Consider the following 22,476-nt stretch of genomic DNA (forward strand, 5'->3'; position numbering starts at 1 on the left):
AAGAATTAATAAAATCAGTACACAAATCTAAAGCAGAGCTGTGTAAGCCTGCCAGCATTCTGTGGGCTTTCCCACTGGGCTGTATCACAAGCCATACATGGGTAAATGATTTGCTCTTACACAAATATAGACTCACAGTCAGTGTCCCTTGCAAAACTGGAGGCGTTGCCTGTGAGTTCATGAGAATTTGAAAAGAGTTCTTTGCAGACCAGAAGTGGACCATTGACCATTTTGTGGATTGTCAGTTGTGAGATTTATAATTAAAAAGAAAAGAAGCATGCTGAGGGGAACAGAAAGAGAAAATTAGTCATAAATAATACACTTCACTTTGCACAAACATACTTTTTTTTGGTACAAACATAATTATTAGCTGGTACTTTGTGCTATTAAGTCCTGGGCTGGGGGGGGGGGGGGGGGGGGCTAGGGCGGGTTGTATCAAGTATTTCTAAAGGGATAGATTCTCCCTCTAGAGATCTCTGGAGAGATTTATGGGTTTAAGTTTTTGTTACGTATTTCACAGGATGGCTAGCTGAGGAGTGTCGGCTAGCTGAGGAGTGTCATACATTTTTTCCAGATTACATTTTTAATTAAGGTCTATATGCCAACCTGTAAAGTTAAGGCTGTATTAATTCCCTCTTGATCCTCAGTTGGAAATTCCACTATGGTGGAGGGAGTTCAACAGATTGTGTACAAAGAAGGCTCTTAGGTAGTAATTAAACTTGTAGCTAGTAAAACTACTGTTGCATTCAGCATCACTCAGTGGGAAAAATTGTATAGGTCACCTCTAAGGCCATGGCAATTTTTTCCATTGTTTCTCTCCCCTCCACACATCTTTGTGCCTCTCCTTTCTTCCTCTCTCACTATATTTCTCTTCTTCACTGTTTCAGCAACTCCACACTTTTTGTTTTGGTTTCATTCCTGTTACCACACTCATCCCACCATTACCTTAGTCCAGGCCCCCATACACAATTCTCTTTAGACAGTGGATCCTCTTCTGCCAATTGTCCCCAGGCCCCCACTGCTCCTCTCTCCAGCTGCTTTCTGTGCCCAGCTCCCTGCTCTGTTGCACTGAATGGAGAAATAACTGGGAAGAAAAGAAGCATGAGCACAAGCACTGGCGAGGGTGTATGGAGGGAAGGGACATTGCTCCTGACACACTTTTTAAATAGGGGGGCATATCCCCCACTTTTTACAACCTGAACACATTCATAGCTGGGAGCGAGCGCATGGTGGCCCAGCCAGCATCTAGATCCCACTCTGCTTCATGTCACAGACAGCGTGCCAGCCAGGTCCCACTGTGTGTCATGATGCTTCTGGGCCTATGGCGGTGGCTCCTCTGGGTGCCGGTAACTGGCTGGGTCTGGTTCATGGAATGAACCCATCACCTGAGGGCAAGGGCCTCACCAGGAGGGAGGCTTCAGTAAGGAGCAGGAGGCAGGGGCTCCAGGACGGTTGGGCTAGGGGTGTCTCCCTGGACCCCCCACTTTTGCAGTCCTTCCAGCACCAGTGAACGTGAGGGGAGAGTGTTTAGCAGGCACTAGCAGCTTCAGGGCAAGTATCTCCTTTTCTCTCAAACCCCCCTCCCCCCCCCCTTCTGAGCAGCATGTGAAGAACAGGTGCTCAGAATCTGCTGATGATCCAAGTGTAAATACCTAGATAGCCCTACAAAGAGCTTCTCTAACATGCTGAATTATGTCTACACTGCACCTGTGACCAAGCCCCCCAGCCCAAATCCACAGATTTGTGTTAGTGGGGCTCGTGCTAGCGCACTAAAAATGGTTGTGTAAACACTGTGACTTGGACTGGAGCTCGGGCTCTCAAGCCTAGGGCGGAGATGAGTGTGTGTTGGGCTTGGGGACATGGGAGGGAGACTTGAGAGCCTGACCTCCAGAGTCGTCGTTTACACAGCTATTCTTAGTGCACTAGTGTGAGCCCCACTAACACAGATCTGTGGACCAATTGATTTACTTTATAATTATAAGGTAAAAAGGAGAAAGTAAGCATTTTTTCCCGTAATAGCGTGCTGTGACACTTTTGTATTTATGTCTGGTTTTGTAAGCAAGTAGTTTTTAAGTGAAGTGAATCTTGGGAGTACGTGAGACAACTCAGACTCCTGACAGGGGTACAGTAGTCTAGAAGGGTTGAGGTTAGGTGACAAAGAAGGCACTCTACCCTCAGTTCCTCTGACCCAGAACCTGTGAGAGCTCAGCAGTCACAGGTGAAGTTACTGACTGTGCTAATGTCTAAGAAAACAAATCTGTTCACTGAAGCTGTCAGTGCAGCTGCTCTTCCAATTGAACTTCATCTGCAGTCCTGTCAGCTTTTACCCTGATTTACTTGAAAGCAAAATGAAAGTCTCTAATCACCTCCAGGGTTGTTTTTGTTTTTTATAATAAAATACAATTAAGAAGCAATAAAGTGCTAGACAAATCTTTATTAAAGCACGTTGGCCAAAATGGTGAGTAAAGTGCTTTAATGCATTGGACAGGCTCAAGACATGGGTTCAAGTCTGTTCCTGACTTTGGACAGTTCACACAGGGCCTGGTTCAGTTCCCCTGATAGTCAGTGGGAGTCTTTCCACTGGCTCTGATAGGCTTTGGGTAAGACTCAGAATCAACCTATGCCTGGGTCCCCTACCTGTAAAATGCTGATAATACTTTCCTACTTAGGATCTCATGAGGATGTTCAAAAATCCCAGCTTCTTTTTGAAGAGCCTGTGCCCCTCAAACACAGATGGGCTGAGCCACAGATTTTTTTAAGAGGTGCCCCTGACACAACCAAGAGTCTGTCCACTCTGCTGCTCTGCTCCATTCAGGAAAGGTATTCAAGCTCACAAGAGTCCTGCCTTCTAAATATCATAATGTAGCTGTTCTATCTGAATTGGCTTTACAGTGAGCAGCACACTGAGGTTCTGCTGTAGGGAGCACATGTGAAGCAGGGTAAATTGAGATGACTGCAGTTACAGGAGTTGGACTTCTAAAGACTTGTTTGAATCAGGGGTTCTCGTTAGGCCCATTGTAGGGATCAGCAGGATATCTAGACATATAAGAATACTGCACAAATATCCACCCTCTCTCCCCGCACACACACAATTGGAGCTCTGTTATTGATGCATTGGCCATTTTAGAAATACTATAGCACTGTTATATCTTGGACCATAAATTCTCTAAACGGCAAAGGCAACATGTCTGGCCTCCTGAACCCACAGTACATAGAATAAATGATCTCTTATTTAAAAAAAAAAACAAAGGCCCTAATGCTTCAGTGAGCTCCATGTGGGCACAAGAATCTGCTCGCGTGGCGCTTAATGCAAGTTCAAGACCTTAGTTGGAAAAATAACCTAAACTTCTAACAATGGATCTGATTCTAGTGTTGTGCTGTACTTTGAAAGTTGAGTACCAGGCTTAATATATTTGCTTACAAAGTGAGAAAAGAATTAATCTTGATACCAGACATTTTTTTGCACTGGGAACTCAGCAATACCGTGAGCCCATTTGTAGTATGGCAACAGACTACTATACCATGCCTCCTTTACATTGCAAATATATCTCTATCAAGTAATGAGGTTCTGTTGTGCTGTGCGTGTGCTATTCCCTGTGCAGAAGGAATGGCAAATGTTAGTATACTGTCATAATGAGAGACACTTATTCTGTGCGTGTCTTTTAACTAAGCACCGGGCCAGAAACAAAGTGTTTCCAGCATCCAAGAAATACAGTATCTCACTACCTTGGAGTGGGATTTTGCTCTGGTAAACTGTTGTGTGTGTGTGTGTGTGTGTGTGTGTGTGTGTATATATATATTTATATGCAAACTAAAAACCCAGAGCTAGATCCTCGTATGGTGTAAATTTGTATAGCTCCACTGACTTTAATGGTACTGTGCAGATTTTACACCAGCCAAGGATCTTGCTGAAAACATGCTTGTTTTTGTTTTAAAAACTAAAGAGCAATACTGTAATGGAGAAAAGTAATTTTCTTTAATCTTAAAATATTTCCTTAATGTTTTTATCATATTAAGATATATCAACTTGGTCAAATTTATTACAAGGTTTGAGTAGTGATGGTAGCGTTAAACCTATAAAGCTCATGATGAAATGGTATGTTTCAGCCCATGCCTGTGAGATTGACACTGTGATGTTCATTAGTAATTTGTGTGTATGTGATCAGTGACAACTTTGTGGTCTTCAAAAATGGCTCTGATACAAAAACAGCTTTGCTGTTTTGATATGTCAGCATTTCCAGAAAGACCCACGTTGTATATCCCCCAGCCGCACCAAGTTCCAATGAGCTGGCTGCCTGAGCCAATACAGCAGGGCTTGCGAAAGCCTTGTACAGGTCTTAGGCTTTAACCTGTGTTCAGTTGAATTAAAATCAATGGGAAAATTGATGATAAATCATCAAAGGCCAAGTCCAGGAGAGAGATACCTCCTGTACGTGCTTGGCATGGGCATTCCGTGCACTACACTGGCTGTGCAGCCAGGATGGCAGGCCCAATTGCAAAGGCATACTTCTCCCTCTCTACATTACAAACCAGGGCAGATGTTAAAAGGCATCAAGGTCTGACAACAATTGTGCCTGTCAAGGAGGGGACCCATTGGGTGGAAGATGAGAGAGTTCCCGGTCCTCCAAAAGAAAGACAGAAACGTCCTTATCACTCTCCAGTAAATGGCCAAGGGCCGAGGCATCCCCAGCTGTAGCAATCAAGAGCAGTGGCCTCCATCCACTCTTCAGCAGCTGCAGTTTGAGGCTCCTCACTTAGCTGTGAGGCTTGGTTTTGTGTTTAATGAAAACCAGGCAGTCTCTCTAATTTGACAGCCTTGGAGCAGCAATATACTGGCAACTACAACAGGCTGAGCCAGCCCAGCATGGCGATGGGAAAGGGAGATCTGTCCAGGACGGGGGATAGATCTCTTCGGCGTGAGCTTTCCCTCTCCAGTCTATGCCAGCTGTACAACTCCCAAGTGTGCAGACGCTTCTGGGTTATTTTTGTCACTGGGAACAGCAGGCTGACTTTTGTTCCACCCACAATCAGCCTGCTGTGGAGCCTCCTGCAGCTTGGGCAGCTCAGAAAGCCAGAGAGATGTTGACCTGGCTAAGGCTGTAGGATTTTAGGTTACTACCCTATCCCATGTCTGACATTTAATTGGTTTATAGATGTCAGGGAGCATCCTGAAGCTAATGAATTCTCTTGCTACTTATTTGACTGTATGCCCCTTACACATTTCCCATTACAATCGGATTGTACAGAGTACATTGTTCATAAGTGATCTGAATAGATAGGAAGAGACATTCTAGGCAGGGGTTAAAGAGGGAGAATGTTTCTGCACAATGGAAAACCTACCAGGGACTTCAAGAATAATACCATTTAATTCTGAGCATTTGCTTCAGAGCTGCTTTTTTCTCTAGTGAAAATTATGCAAAATAGGCTGGGCTTTGATTTCTTTTCAATTTTGATTGAATTATAGGCATATTATTTTTAAAAATGCAGCTCACTGACAGCTGCTGCAAATACATAAAGAAATAAATCCTAAGGCTTGATTCTGTAACAACTCCATGCACAAATCTCTCACTCAACTAAGCAGTTAGGAATGCAGACGAATCGAGCATTATCAGTGCTGCAGTGTGACTCAGGATTTCACATCCTGCTCCGGTGCAATCTATAGGCTGCTTTTCTTCCACTGAGTTCCATAAAGTATTAGCCAAGGGACATATTCAGCACATAGGCTGAGTAGCCAGACGGGGCAGCTGCATGGAAATGAACAAGGAATCATCTTGAGACACTAGAGTAATGTGGCTGTGTAAGTACTGCACCAAGACAGATTGTCCCCTCCAGGCCACAAAGCAGCTGTGGAGCAATTCCACAGTGATTACTGAAGTAGCCCTGAATTCCAATAAGATAATCACCTGCTTCCCCCATTTGGTTCCACCCCACTCTGGCTCACCTGCTCCCCATCTCTTGGGCACTGCTGTGCAGGAAGCTTGGGTACAGCTGGACTCCATACTTGTAGGGGGTATGCGCCCCATGCAACCTCCCTCCCCTATCCTTTTACTCCTGCTCCAGGCTCTCTGGCAGTGGGCCCTCCAAGTGGTGGTTTCAATTACCTCTAAACAAAAAAAATTGTGAATTTAGTTGTACTATCAAAGTGCTACACGTGGCACAGAGCCAGTGATGAGAGAAATTCCAAACATTTGGTGTGGGCAAATACCTAAAAGTAATGAGAACCATTTCAGCTCTACAAAAGTAGGCATGAAATCACATGTTAAATAGGTTTCCTGATAAGATTTCTTTTACTTTCCGCTTCCACTCAGGCCAGCAGTACAGCAACAACAGTTTTCTCAGCCTACTTTGCACTTCTTATTTTGGTCCTGGTCAGAACTAAGCAGTGTAAATATGAGTAAAAGACTAATATAATTAAAAATTAAAATCAAGTTCAGCTTGTGTTTTGTTCAAGTTTTGTGGAAAGGTCAGTACTAACTTTATCTGGCCTGCTTTTCTCATCTTTACTGGCTTGTTACTTTGATCTTGTTTGAAATAGATTTGATAATAAAACACTCTTCATGGATGAAAGTAGGCATTTTTCTCTGACATAATGGAATGTAAAAATGCTACATAGTGCATGAGTTTCTTTTATTTTACACACACTCGATTCTGCTTTTATTGATTTCCCCGCTCTATGCAGAACAAAATATACTCTAGCAACTTGTATATTTCATGCAACACTATCACTTACCTGCACAGCAGAAAAGAACTTGCTTAGTCGGGTGCTTTTTGTTGGTAAACATGTTTTTCTCTCTTTCACAGTCTCTGCATTGCTCTTGTGGATGCTGTAGACATTATTCATCTGTCACTTGAAGTTATATCTTATTGTTTTGTCGAGAGCTGGTGGAAAAATGCAAACTTCCATTTTTTTAATGGAGGAGACTATATTTCATGAAAAGCAAACAAAGTGCAAAAAATTCAGCCTGTTTTTCAAAAGCTCTTGTTTTCTCTTAATAAATCTGGGCTCTAAGTTAGATGTGCCCAGTGGTTTAGCTTTGAATGTCTGAACTTCAAATTGAAATGTGTATTCTATCACACATTTACCTACTGCATGTGATGAAATGGTGACTGCTGGATTTTTGTTTCCGCTGTTATTTTAGATCAGTTGTAAATGTTCAAATTATCAGGATAGAATAGTGTAAAAATATAAATCTAGCAATAACAGGAACCTGATTTATAAATTAAAAAAAAGAATTTAAATTAAATGTCTCTGCTCTTGACTCAGCTCTTCAAAAAGATTTTGTTTCTTTCATTTGCAGGATGAGCATCTCATTCCAGTGCAATGAGTCTCTAGTCTGTGTATTTCTAATATAAGGAATCTCTTCTCTCACCTTTTTTCCTTTCCTGATTTTAAAAGAGATGAAAATTTTGATAGAGGTCAGTGGTTGGAAGAGAAGAGGGGGCATTTGTTGTTGTTTTATTATATGTATTACAGTAGCATCTAGAGGCCACAAAGGAGATCAACACCTCACTGTGCTAGTTGCTATAAATACACATAATAAGAGACAGATGCTACCCCAAAGAGTTATACTGTAAACAAAAGACAGACCAAGGATGAGAGAAAGGAAGTGTTGTTATCCCTGTTTCATAGATGAGGAACTGAAGTACAGAGAGAATGAGTGACTTGCCTAAGACTGTACAGGAAGTTTGTGGCAGAGATGGGAATTGAACACAGATCTTCTCAGTCCCAGTCCTGTGCCTTAGCCATTAAGTGATCCTTTCTCATTTTCACGTTTGATTTGATTAGTTTGCTGGTAAGAGATTATATGGAATTGCTGCAGATTAGTTACAATGCAGTGAAGCTTTAATAACTGTATTTTAAGTTACCTCATGGGCGGCTAGAACAATGGGCAGATGCTCCTTTCATTGTGTATAAGTCCAAATAAATAAATGGCTATATGTATGTATCCTCAGATATGTTGGTGCAACTTTACCTGATGAACACTGCCATATTAGAGAAGGAATTGATACAATTTGCCAATCTAGGTAGGAATCCCACAACATTTAGTATTTTCCAAAAGCTAAAATTTGTTTGCCCCATTGCTGATAGATGTGGAAGTGTGTAATGCAAAATTATAGATTTATTGCCCCTCAAGGAAACTGAACTGCTGAGCTCCTGGTTTGAAAACAATGACTGGTTTCAAGACAATTCCATTTCTCTTTCTCTCTTTTGAATATTAAGTCTGATACTTAACTACCATACATCATGCCCTGCAGAATAAGACAACGAAGCATAGATGCAATTCTCAGTCATCCGACTTTGAGCCAATATGTGCAATATACTGATAGTCACTACATCTATCTTTTTAAATTTTTTCTACACAACAAGATTAAACGTGAAGATGAAGAAAGCTGCTGATGGTCACCTATTGCTATATACCTCTCCTGCTCGCTGACATTGGAAGCCAGGCACTACAATGAAATTGGCAACCACAGTGAAGATGGCAATTATTTCGCTCAGGGTGAACGCTCTTGAGAAGAACTTTGTAGTAGTTTGATCCGCAGAACTGTTTTTGCCCCTTGTCAGGTTGTCCTTTCTTCCTTTGTTGATGGCTGGTTTTGAAAACTTCCAACTACCTTCCCTGTAAGCAGGAAAGGTTTTGGCAAGTAACCTCTCAGCACAGAAGGAGCGGCAAGAAGATACCAAATAAACAACTTCTCCTCAGCAGACCAGAAAGGAATTTCATCAAAAGAGGAGGCCACATGAGCATTTTTTGCTGTAAGTCACTCTGGATTTGATGGCCTTATGCTTAGGGCAGGTCTATACTATAGCTGGGATCGACGCTCTGAGATCGAGGCATCGGTGGTCGATTTAGTGGCTCTAATAAAGACCCACCAAATTGACTGCAGATCACTCTCCAGTTGACCCCTGTGCTCTACCTCTGATGAGAAGAGTAAAGTAAGTGGATGGGAGATTCTACTCTCCGCAGTGTAGACCCTGCGGTAACTCGACCTAAGGTACGTCAACTCCAGCTACGTTGTTCAGGTAGCTGGAGTTGCATAGTGTAGGTTGGCTTATCTCGGTAGTATGGACATAGCCTTAGCAACCAATCTACAAGCAGTCAGAGTAGTTTTTGTGACTGGGAAAATCCTTCTCTGAAAACAAAATGGTGAGCGCTCCTGGATCTCATCAGGCTTCTGAGTTTTAAAAGCGAGCACTGCTGGCCCTCCTCTTCCCACTTTTAAATCCCTCCCCCCTGCCCAGATGCCAGAGTGCTTCTTGACTTCCTCTTCCATTGGTGTAGTAGGCAGGAACTGGCTGACAATTGTCCAGTTTTCAGCTAAATGAAATATTTTGTGAAATGTCTGCTTCCTGCAGAAAATATCGACTTTTTATCAAAACACAACCTGCCAAAAAACTTCAGATGAGAAGAAAACAAAAAGATGATTTTGAAATGCCACTGTGGTGCCTCATGGGAGTTGGGTTCAGTGCCTCATGCTCCCCTTCTCCTCTCTGGTTTTGTTGTCCAGACAGACATTGTCTCCTATGATGCTCCACAGCCAAGGATTCTCATGATGTACTGTGTGGTGGATCAGCTAGTGGGGAGACCATATTTGAAATCTTCTTGATGATTTTTGGAAAAAATAAAAGTATGAAATGAAATTTTTCTAAATGAAAAATGAATGAATTTTTGACAGTTTTTCCCCACACATTTTTTTAAAAGGTCCAATTTATTTGAGGGAGGGGGAACAAAACCTCTCAAACACCTCTTAGTTCAAAACAGGTTGATCTGCTCTGAGGACTGTTTGAATGGATTTGCTTTAATATTTATCCATCAAGAGTTGACCCAATACATGAAGAGTCTAAAAGAGAATACAGTAAACAGCCAGGAGTTCATAGAGCCTGTCTTTAACAAAGTGTAATTCATTATCCGTCTGGTCTTGCTCACACTCCTACCTTATCATTGCAAACGTCTGGATCTGCTTCTGGCTGGATGGTCTTTTTGTGGTGGTGGCAGCAACCTCAAACCAATGCCTTTCTTGAGAAATACCAGGGATTCTTATACCAAATATTAAGGAAGTTGTACATACCCAGATATTAAAGCACTGTATTCTAAGAGTTCTATTTTTAATAGGATACAGTTTTGTATATTCTGCAATTGAGATGAATCTGCTGGCCCATTACTGGGTACTCCACCACCTCAGAAAGAGCTGGAGGGAAGGAATTGAGCCAAGGGTCATACCCCAAGGGACCCAGATCAGCTAGGCAAACTGTGTTACCAGAATGGCCATTATGCAACATTATGTAATAATTTTTGCTCTCTGAAGAAAATATAGAACAGTATGACTCATGTTGAAAATTTGATGCTGTTTACAAGCTCTGATGATCTTAAAATAAAGGTCGGCTTGGATACCAGGGGGTGCATTAGTGAAGTCTTTGTAAAACTAATTTAAAAAAGCAAAGCAGCAGTTTCTTTTCCAAGTCAAAAAGTCAAACCAGTTACAGTAAAATCCCTTTATTTCCCAAGGTGCTTTAGCTATTTTAAGTGTTTTATTATGGAGCCTGCTGTTTAATATGACAGTGGACACCAGGAATTTACTCCTTCAAATTGGTGTATCTAGCATGAGCATAAAGACCAGCTTCCCTTAGGATAAGTCATCACTTACAGTTGGCCTGGGTGATCAGCACCCCAATTAGCTAGCCCAGGGTATGAGCAGCTACACTTCAAAACCCTACCCAAGTTGCTGTGTTCTCACTGGTGCTGTGTGCCCATGTGTGGCACTGGGTCTAGAATTAGTAAGGAATTTGTTGACAGAACCCTTTTTCATCAGAAAATGTAGAACCGCCAAAACCAAAACTTTTTTCACAGAAATGTATCAGTTTTGACAAACTTTTTTCATTGGGATGGAACTTCTGAGTGAGAGAGAGAGACAGACAGACAGACAGACGCATGCACTACAAACTCCCACCCTCCCCACCCCAAAGGGCCAATAGTCCATTGGATAAGGTACTTACTTGGCATATTGGATACCCAGGTTCAAGACCTTGATATGGACCAGCAAAAGCCTCAGGTGAGTGTCCGAACCTCGGAGCTATTGGCTTTCCTGGAGTGAGTCTGGTTTTGCTTGTTTGTTTTTTGTTAGGTGAGTGGGTGGGTGAGAAAATATTTGAAAGGTCCATTTCAAATGCAGAAAAGGAAAAATGGTTGAAATCTTGAAAATTTTCCTGGGACAGGAAAACAATTTCCTTCATGACTCAGATCTCTAGGGATGCATCCCCTGGTTCTTTGTGCTGCCATAAGATGAGCCATTTCACAATTCTTCCCAGTGAATTATGGGTGAACTTGTCTGTCCTTCTGGACACACAGAGTTAATTATGAGAAGGCATTGGAGGACTATCACCACTCAAGTGATTGTTAGTCTGGATTCTTGCTGCAAAGTGAACATACGGGAAGGTGGAACACAAGCTGGAACCCACATGCCCAGCTGTGCCCACTAGCCTGGTTAGAGAGCGCTACTAATCCCGGTGTGTGGATGGGAGGAGGATTAGGACCAATACTGGTGTAAAAGCCTGAATCAACTCTGCAGTGAAGACGTACCCTTAGAGATAAAACTGTATTTCCCCTGCCTGACGCCTACATTCAACATGCTAACAACATATTAGCTGGGTGGAGTGTGCCATAGCTAAGGACAATATGCAGCCATCTTACAATACCCTCTTTTTCAGTAAATTGGCTAAGATAAATACTTCCATATCCCTTCCTGCATTGCACTGGCTTTCCCACAGAAATCCCTCTTTAAACCATCCCTGATGTGATGCCTTCTAAACTCTTGGTAATGCCTAGGCAGTGGACAGGAAGTTTATTCCTCCTTATTATGCCAAATAGGATTGTTTCACTGTTACTTTGTCCTCCTTGTTGGTCATTTGTCTTTACCTGTTGCATTTTCTCGTATGTTTAGACTGTAAGCTCTTTGGATCAAGCACTGTGTCTTTGTACCATTCATAGAACAATGGGGTCTTGATTTCTGATTGTGTCCAATAGGTGCTGCCACCCTGTAAATAATAATCTAAGTGATAGAATACCCTGGTTGTCTTCAGCAGAAGAGCCACTGTTGACAACAGAAAAAGTGATGTAGAGAGTTTGGGTCCTATTATGGGCAGAACTTATTTTGTATCTGGCTCCCAGATGCAGTGGGTGTATTAGAATATACAGACAGAAAATGAATAGGAAGGTAGGGGGAGGAATTGATCACAGGTTAGTGTGAAAAGTGCTCACACAGCAAAGCCTTTTGTGTTGGTTCCTGTGTCGTTTTGGAAACCAAAGTTACTTTCTTGTTTCTCTTATTCTGGTCCCTATGTTACCTCAGCATAGCAAACCTCCTTAATGTTGGGTTAAGATTTTAGGTTTCAGATTTCATGAACTAGCTTTGATTTCTACCTATAAAGTGCAGAAAAAGTCCTAGACACTAGAACTGTGGCTCACTCACAGCCTAATTTTGCCATTCTTTCTTTATATTGCTGCTACTGACTGAAGGAGAGTGTGTGTGTGTGTGTGTATATATACACACATAGTGGACATCAATCTCATCTCAAATATTGGATAATTAATAAAATACTGATAATGTAAGTGTCTTACTGCGAGGTCCTGAATAATTTTGCTTTATTGATACAGTTACTTGGAGGGGTTGTTCATTGAATTGCTGAGGCGTGCTGCAAAATACACAACGTTTTCAAGCACACCGCTTCACTTGGAAGAGCTGGAAAAAATTCTGTTTTTAATCCACTGGCTCCCTCTGCTGGTATGACAGAATTATAGTGCATGGTTGCTGGTTAGAAGAACTGATTATACAGAGCTAGAGACAAGAGAAGAAAATGGCTCTGCAAAGAACTGTATGAAACTTTTACTTGATCATGACACAAGTGGATCGGGGGCACTTCCTGGCTTCTCACCCCTTGCTTTAGCACTGTACACACACACGTTCCTTCAGTCCATAAGAGTAATGAAAATAAAGAAGAAAGGGGACGTTAGGCTGTGAATGAACCACAGTTCTAATGCACAGCACCTCTTATTCAAACAGGAATTAAACACTGGTTTTGAAATATTGAAAATAATGTTTTATAAACATTAACTACAAATGCAACTTCAATGCAATCACCAGGATGTCTGTACATATCATATCTGAGTAGTCATATGATCTTATTACTCTTGCACTTCGCTCCCTGCTCCCCATTGTTTATTTTCACTAGTTGTATCACATTTTAAATGCTCTATTTGTTTACTGTATTTGTTTGGATCACTATGCATCCACCTGAAAGGAGCACTTTTTAGTTAGAAAACTCTTCAGCAAAAGGGTGATGCCTTTGTGTTTCTGCTGTAAATCACTCAGCAAACTTGGTTGATTTTTTAAATATAATTAATCATAGAGTTAAAGCTTGAAGCACAGCTTGTAGGTAAGTATTATTATATCCATTTCTCAGATAGGAAAACTGAGGCACAGAGAGGTTATGTTACTTGCTGAAGGTCAGAAAGCAAAGCAGCAGCAGAGCCAGAATTCTGAAACCTCAGCTCTAAGCTAACATGCACAGGCCCCTGCCAATGCTCTGGTTGACCTTACATAAATTTAATTTTCATAGTGAACATCACAGATTGCTCAGGCCATTCCAACACTCAATACATAGATATATTATGGCAGACACAGTAAAAAAACCCTTCCATAGCAGTTATAAAAAAAAAAAAGAAATCTCCTCAGCCAAGCCCATCCCCTAATGCCTCAGAGAAAAGATAGGCTTTGCAGCCTGCCTTCAAGCTTAACAAAAGTGGTTCTGCTGCACCAAGGGAGGGGAGTGAATTCCAGAGCTGAGGACCTCTCATGGGGACCCATTGCCAACAGCTCCCTCTCTTTTACAGTGAGGGGGCACCCACCTTGAGTGCCTCTGCTGATCTCAGTTGTGCCAAAAGAGGCAAGGAAAGAGGCAGTCTCTCAGCCAACCAGGTCCCACACCATAAAGGTTAAAACAGGTAGGTTAAAACAACCCTTCCGATTCCACACAGAAACTTAATAGCAGCCAGTGTAGTTCCTCAAGCACAGATGTGAAATGCCCTTCAGGGTGCAATTGCACTTAGTAGACTGGGAGCTGTGTGCTGAGTTCCAAGTGGTCTCAGTGTGTGACCCCAAATAGAGCACATTACAGTAATCCAATTTTGAAGTGATAAGGCATGGATATCTCTAGCAAGGTGCACTGGGAAGGAAAGGTCATGCTCTTCTCAGAAGGTGCGGGTGGGAAGGAGGGTTCTTGGTCATAGTCATAAGAATCCAGGTTCTATCTAAGAAACCTCCCATGCTGCTTAGCATCTCTGCTATAAGAAACTACCAGCATCCTTTTTAAGTTACTCAGAGGGGATCTTTTGGTTCCCCTCTAATTTACATTATAGCATTTTTTGCTCACTTGGAGTCAAGAGCTCATTGCCTTCTCTCACCGTCATCTTTACTTCTTATTTACTCTTTTACCAGTGATTTCTTTGTCACTACCTCCTCCCTGAATAACAATAAAACAGAGGGCTGCTAGAATTCATCCTCCTCAGATTTGCTTTTGCTTTGAGACATGACTGCTTGCACTCATTTGTACTGAAGTTAAGAAGAACGCTCGGGAACAAAACTGCTAGAGAGAGATTTATGAATGAGTTTTGGATACTGACTTTTCATAAGTAGAATGTTCATTCATATGCATTTACCTGATTTCTAATATTAATTTAAATTCCAGTGATACTTTTCAGTATTTTTAATAAATGTAGCCCCTAGAGATAATATTAATTGGTATTTTTTAATCAGTTTTTTATAAATAAGATTTTAAAGCCACTGGTCATGGAGGGAGGGATAGCTCAGTGATTTGAGTATTGGCCTGCTAAACCTAGGGTTGTCAGTTCAGTCTTTGAGGGGGTAAAAGTCTGCCTGAGGATTGGTCCTGCTTTGAGCAGGGGGTTTGACTAGATGACTTCCTGAGGTCCATTCCAACCCTGAGATTCTATGTTACTGTAGAAAGTAGTTACTACGAACACCAAATTGGAATCCCTATTATTTAAGAGTGTACAAAATTAAAATTTAAGCTACTTCCCTAACCATCTATTTCAATTTTTAATTATTCTACAATACAGTGTCATCATCCCAAGGCATTAGGCACCCTGGGCACTCTTTTAAAAACAGACCCACCACTACACCAGAATCAAATACCCTTTTAAAACAGATGCGTTAACATTTAATTTAAGCCTTCCCACATTGTCACCCGGCCTCCTAGAGTGACCAGATGTCCCGATTTTATAGGGACAATCCCGATATTTGGCGCTTTCTCTTATATAAGCTCCTATTACCCTCCATCCCCTGTCCTAATTTTTCACACTTGCTATCTGGTCACCTTACGGCCTCCACACACATACCCCACTACCCAGCCCTACCTGTTACCCATCTCCTTACAGATCGGGGAGGAAAAATGAGCCTGGGATTCTCATCCAGGCCCCAGCCATTGTGCTCAATGCAACCTTCATGCGTGGAGGTCTCTGTTCAGCTAGATGGAAGATAATGGTGTTGCCCCTTTAAGGACTTCTTATAAGGATTGGCGAGGAGGGGGAAAGTTTACAGGGATAGACAAGAAGGGCAGGAAACAGTTGGGGCCAAGTGAGAAGGTCACTGCACTGCCCTTCCTGCTAACTGGAAGTGGGGGGATTATACCCCATGCAGCTGTAGAGAGATCCTGATTTACCAGGATTGGGCTGGCAGTGCCAACCCTGGAACTTGGCAAAAGGACTGAGTTCCCTCTTGACCCACTGTAGACACTCTGCCAGTTGCCCTTTGCCTTAGGGGTTGAGAGGGAATTTTTCCCTCACCCTCAGATTGGCCAAGGTGGAATTTTGGTCTGGGACCCATTGGGGGTGATGTAGGGGGTTGGGTTATAATTTTGCAACTTAGTACATAAAACTTGTGATTGATGTCAAGTCATGTACTCAGTATGGGAAGGATACAGTTATCAGATCAAATGGATTGGAAAAGGATTTAAAGGAAAGTATCCCTTAAGGAAGCAGAGTAAGGGCGTTTGGGGCTCCTATGTCTTGTACAGCGGGGAGCTATCCTTTTCCTAACCCCTTTTAGCCTCCTTTCAGGGAGCTGAGGAAGAGGGTTTGGGGCTCCTGAAAACCAAATCCTCTCCTTCCTGCACTGTACAATTTGTTCCTGGGTACTCCCAGGTATTCTAAGAGAATAAACCACATTCATCCCTGCCCCCCACCCCTGTCTTTCTGCCGGCATGGCTGGACAATTGTGCTTTGACTTAATTAATTTAACACAGTGGTCCCTTCTGGCCTTAAAGATGTTGGGTAAAATCCCCACTGAAATCAATGACATAAATCCCATTGACTTAAATGGGATTAGATTTTACCCTGTGAATTGATTACTATTTTTAGTATAATTTTTATGAGTGACACTGTTAAAATTTCACAAAAACTAAATGAAAAGTTCTATAGTTTTTAGTCACTGATTAGCAATGTTGAGTGAAAAATTGCACATTGTTTCTGACGTTGTGAAAAATGTGTTACTTCAGAATTTTCTCCTGCTGAATCCCCAGTTGCAGCGGTGCTGCATTGACAGTGAGATGCTCTTACTAAGTGAATGAAATATTTTACATTGTGTCATAGATGCTGTGGAGTTTACTCCATGTTAGCAAGGGGCGGGGAGGGGGGTTAGTCTTAATTCATTGCTGCCTTGCACCTTTTGTATTCATTTACCTCAGTGCAAAGTAGATGTCAATTGCTACCATTCTGGTGTGATAGCATTTCACACCCACTTTGCACTAGTGTAAATGACTGCACAAGGCAATGGTGAAACAGGTTGTGTGCATGCAAAAGACATACATTTCAGGATATATGTAGTGCTGAAGCTGTTATTTCATTTTCTACAGACAAATGTGTGTGAAACATATGTGCTGTGGCAGTGATGAGGGCTGCTGCACAATCCCCTGGGTAAAGCATGCGAGTGAGAATAAACCACATGCAAGTCACATCACTTAATGCACTGGTGGAAGATGCTCAGATATAATGATAAGGGCAGCATAAGAACCGGCACAGAAGATAGAAGCAGAAGCTGTTCTGTGGGTAGCTGTCTCTACAGTCTGTCAGTTTTTATGAGCGCTAAATTCATGTAAAATTAAGGCCAATCTTTTTAAGTTCTGGTTGCGACTGCATTCTTAGGAGTCTGGTTCACCATCTGTGTACATGAGCAGTTCTCAAACTTTTGTACTGGTGACTCCTTTCACATAGGAAGCCTCTGAGTGCAACTCCCTTATAAATTAAAAACATTTTTTAATATATTTTAACACGATTATAAATGCTGGAGGCAAAGCAGGGTTTGGGGTGGAGGCTGACAACTCACAACCCCTATGTAATAACCTCGTGACCCCCTGAAGCATCCCGACCTCCAGTTTGAGAACCCCTAGTGTACATCTGCTATGCTACGTAGCAGTTAGCAAGCTCTTGGAGTTGAAAATAATTATATTGTATATGCCCATTCAGTTTGTTCAGGATTACAAAGATCTAAATTTCCAGTGAGCTCAAAGGCCTAGTCTGAGCCATTTCTGCTTTCTGTGATGTACAAATAGATTGGTGTTTGTCAGTGAAATGTCAGTTTTAATATATGTATCATCAGATTGAGTCCAGTGGTTCTCAAACTTCATTGCATCATGACCTCTTCTGACAACAAAAATTACTACCTGACCCCAGGAGGCAAGACCGAAGACCGAGCCTACCCAAGCCCTGCCGTCCGAGCCTCACTGCCCTGGGTGGAGGTGGGGTGGGGGCAAAGCTGAAGCCCAAGGGCTTCTGCTCTGGGCAGGGGGGCATGTAACCTTGGGCTTGGGCTTCCAGCTTGCTGGAGCCAAGGGCCAACACCAGCCTTGGCAACCCCAGTCGCAACCCACAGTTTGAGAACTCCTGTGATAGTCCAATTTACTGACAAGGGATAAAAGACTGGGAGTCAGGGCTCCTGTGTCTGATTTCTGACTTTGCCACTGACTTGCTGTGTGACAGTGGGTAAGCCAATTAACTTTTTTCTTCCTTAATTAAGCTTAATTACAGATTGTATTGTAAAGTGCTTGGAGGTCTGTGGAAGAATGGCTTTATATAAGAGCCAAGTATTGCCAGTGCTAAAATTAAAGAGATCTTTTTTTCTTTCGTGAACAGGTACTTGGAACACCAAATGAAGATACGTGGCCTGGAGTCCATTCTTTACCCCATTTCAAGCCAGGTAGGTTTAAACAACAAGTTATCAAGATTTCACTCTTTCCCAGAAAATACATTAAAAATCTTACATGCTAGCTGCCAGAAGGGTTTGAGACAATGCTCATAAGATTTGGCACATTTACTTACTTCCTAATGGACTTCTGCAACATTGTTCCAAAATAATCGGAGTAGTTTTGCAGAATAGTGGATGCATTGTAAGCGTACTGCAGTGCATTCATTTTAGCATTTCACATGTTACTATATTAGTTGGCTTTTGACTTTTAGCCATGACTTCCCTTTGTAGCACATTAATATGACATTTTGCACAACTACAACATGTTGCACAACAATCTTACTTTCCTGTGAGTGGTAGGGTGGCAAAGGCCAGTATTACCAGTCAACAGGTGCAATATTTATAAATTATAATGTACTGAATGAGGGGACCAAAGTGATAGGAAAAGGTCTCCTGGAAGCTGAAGACGGAAACACATCTTATTCCTCTATCATTGTTTAGTTTACTGTATTATCTAACACTTTCTGCAGTCTTGTTTTAAATGTCCAAACAGATGGTGCTTCTGGGCTGGTCTACACTACGGGGGAAAATCGATCTTAGATACGCAACTTCAGCTACGTGAATAACATAACTGAAGTCGAAGTATCTACGATCGAATTACTTACCATCCTCATGGCGCGGGATCGATGTCCACGGCTCCCCTTGTCGATTCCGCAACTCTGTTCGGGTTGGTGGAGTTACGGAATTGATATAAGCGCGTTTGTGGATCGATATATCGCGTCTAGATGAGACGCGATATATCGATCCCCGAGCAATCAATTACTACCCGCTGATACGGCAGGTAGTGAAGACGTACCCTCTGTTATTACTGTTGGAAACCTGTTCCATAGCTGAATAGAGTTTAACTATTAGGAAGTTTCCCTTACTACTAAGCAAACACCAGTAGGTAACCCTTATAAGCCAGGATGCTACCAAAATAATGATGTTTTATCTGTTTCACAAGTAGACTTCTCTCTTAAATTTAACCTGTTAATTGCACCATTTAGGCTGGAAGTAGGTACCAAAGTCTACTGTTCTGTAATGGAATCCAGATTCTACTCAGGTGAGGTCATAATTAAGTTAACAAGTTTGCAGGATTGGGGCTGACATCATTCAAAAGACCGGGAAAGAAAGAGGGTGATGTACAGCTGCTTATCATAGAATACTATAGGAACCCTTCAATAATAGCACACAGCTATTTAATAAATCTGGAAGGGTTTTATCCTAACACTTTCTAGATTTAAAAAAAGATTGTCTCTAACATGCAAAAACAGTTGTGTGTAAATTTAATACTTATTAAAGAAAATACTATTTTCAGAAAAGTTCCAAAGAGATTTGTTGTTTAATAGCCTGGGATATTGGAAGTGGAAAAACAGGACATGTTTTTGGCTTTGGTGATGCTGTATTTTTGTCACTAAAAAAAAATGGAGTTGAATAAAATGTTTTGAACGGTAGATGGCAGTCAAGAAACTTTCTCTTTAGAGAATGGCTTAGAAATGCATTAAGCAGTGAGGGTTTGTTCTATACGTTTTTGCAAAGGGACATTGGGAATTAAATTGACAGCTGGCATTTAGTGAAATGTAACAGAGGCATGTTATTTTTAAAATGACCATTGTGTTGGATTTGTTTTTGTTTCCTCTGTTACAGAGTACGGATTTTGCCAACTCTGAACACATACCAACCATAAAAATGCAGTAATGAGGGAAAAAAGATAAATGCAACATGGTAAATGGTCACTCAACACTTTCCCCATTTCCAGAAGGGTGCATGGAGCGCTCTTTGTTCTTTCAACCTTTCTCCACCCCGTGAAGTATGCAGATTTTCAAGCCAAAGTCGTCATTATCCTGGCTGATGAAGATTTTCATCTGTATGGGGCCTGTTGCTGCAAGGTGCTGAGCACTCTTAATTCCCATCCACTTACATGGGGGTTGAGAGACTTCTGCCCCTCCCCATGGGGAAAAGGCCCTTTTTGCAGCATGTGTATGTTTAGCTCAGAGCTCCCTTTGCCCCCTCCACCCTCTTGGTGCACATGGTATTCTTGGCAAAATGATGAAAATGTGAAATAAGCCCTTCTAATATGTTACAAAGATGCATAGGTTTTGGTTTATACAAGAGTAGGGATGAAATTTGCCTCACTTGCATGCTGGTGAAATGCAGAATGACTGAGAAAGCAAAATCCAACACCTACAGCATAGGGATGGGGCATGAAGCAAGCCTTGCATCATATCAAGTACTGCATCCTACAGGCTGAGCTAGAATAACACCACTTTTTCGGGCTGCTAGGGACATTGGTTCTGGTTAGGAATGTATTACGTGGCCCTTTCACTATCCAAAAAGCTGCCCCTCATGCTGATTTGTGTGTGGCCATCAGTGAAACCTCCCTGGAGAGCACAGGAGTTGCATAGTCTCTTTTGGAGCTGCTCAACCAGCCCCTTACCCTTCCTGTAGTGCTTAGATGGACCCGCTGCACTTGGATGAATTACCCCTATAAGAGATTTTGTGAGTGAACTTGACTGAAAGAGTTTCCTGAGTAACCTTGTACTAGCAGAAGCAAAGTTAATGTTTTATTTTAACACTTCTCAGATTTATAATTTTGAAATGGCTTAGTATCTTTGTTTCCTTAGTCCCAGAGTACAATATAGTGAACCTGAAATGGTCTTGCCAAATTTGAATTGATTCCATCTGTGTCCAAGACTTATGAGTTTATTATATTTAAAAATAGAAAGCATGGAATATATTTTCTTTTTCCAACAGTTTGTTCAGCACTCCTTAGTCAGGCATAATTTCTGTGTGTGTTGAGCAGAGCCCTAAAAAAGTAACATCCCCATCTAAACATAAATATATGAACTATAATTTAAGCCTAGCAGTTGCAAACAGTAAGGACAACAAATTATTTGAAAGAAAAGACGTGCAAGAAGAGCACTCATGATTAGAACATTAGCATCTGCTCAAGGCAGACTTTGATGTTATAAGCTTAGCTGCTTAAAAGCATAAAACAATGGAATTTGAGCAGAAGGTATCAGTAATAAATAGTGACTGTAGTGTAAAAAAAAAAAAAAGTTCTGGTAACTTAATTAAATATCTGTGGAGTTGAAAAAAAACCAAGCAGAGTTTAAACAGAATTTCATGTTGTTTGTTGTCTACATTTAGGTGTAGGTAACTAATTTTTTACACTGTGATTCAGTAAAACATGGTCCCTGCCTCAGGAAGCTAATCACATTTTATTAGGGAGAGACAAGTAACATCTGAAAAACACTGCTTTCAATGTTCTGGGTTGCTGCTTCTCCATTCCAGTGTCCATAGGCCTAATTGCCATGTCTTGTAGTTAGCAAAAGCAATGATGTCAGGGATATTCTGCTGAGAATGGTCAATAGAGAGAGAGTGATATCTTAAAATGTGAATAAACTTCTCTCAGGCTGAATGATGAGTCCACTTCTTAACACAGAGAGAGCTCTAAGTTAGCCACCTGTTTTGTTTCTGGGTCTCTCTCAGTCTTTAAATGGGACAGTAAAAATTTTATATCATTTATTTCACTCCTGAAGAAGGCAACTCAAATATAGATGGTTTTCCCGCCTTTTTTATCAGCCTGCAATGAAAGGATATGCACTCGCCCTTTGTTCGTTTGAGATAGCGCCATATCATCCATATCATTAAAGCAGTTTGAAAGTCGTCTGCTGTGTCATCTCCTACTGTTCCTCAGCCGTGCCCTCCACCAAAACCATCCTGTTTGTGTTTGCAAATACTTTTATCCCATCTAGTAAAGCACCTTCTGGGTTGATTTTCAACACTGTTTTTCATCTAAATACTTAATTTTAAATGTACAAAGTAGACCAAATGGGAGACAGTTGCCTTCCTAACTCAGTTCCAAAATTTTGTAATCCTGATTCTCTTACAGTATCTCACTGTGCTGTGCACAAATGTCATCTCTTCCAGCCTGGTTTTGTAAGCCAACATGGGACATGTGTGAGCACTGTTGTAAAGAAATGATCCATGCTCAAATGAGCAAGATGTTCAGGGAAATGAAAACAAAAATGAAAGTAAAAACTATTATCATATCATCATTGTCATCATCGGAGTAGAGCCTCCATGGTGCGGAGCACTGTACAAACGTATAGTAAATGATGACAGTGACCTAATGAAATCTGGGTTGGTGCATAAGTATTTACTATGGACTAGCTTATG

The 22,476-nt window shown here is 41.6% G+C and overlaps 1 protein-coding gene across 8 annotated transcripts in view; it reads left to right on the forward strand.

Moving 5' to 3' along the window:
* The window catches only part of CDK14 (cyclin dependent kinase 14), a 538,670-nt gene that overhangs the window by 364,362 nt on the left and 151,832 nt on the right, over positions 1-22,476 (forward strand). For all 8 annotated transcript variants that reach the window (XM_050939609.1, XM_050939614.1, XM_050939613.1 and 5 more), the window contains one exon: positions 18,204-18,267. In XM_050939609.1, coding sequence (XP_050795566.1) covers positions 18,204-18,267 — 64 coding nt within the window. The remainder of the gene's footprint in view (positions 1-18,203; positions 18,268-22,476) is intronic.

Source organism: Gopherus flavomarginatus, chromosome 2, assembly GCF_025201925.1.
Source record: "Gopherus flavomarginatus isolate rGopFla2 chromosome 2, rGopFla2.mat.asm, whole genome shotgun sequence".
In the NCBI taxonomy this organism is placed as follows: domain Eukaryota; kingdom Metazoa; phylum Chordata; order Testudines; family Testudinidae; genus Gopherus; species Gopherus flavomarginatus.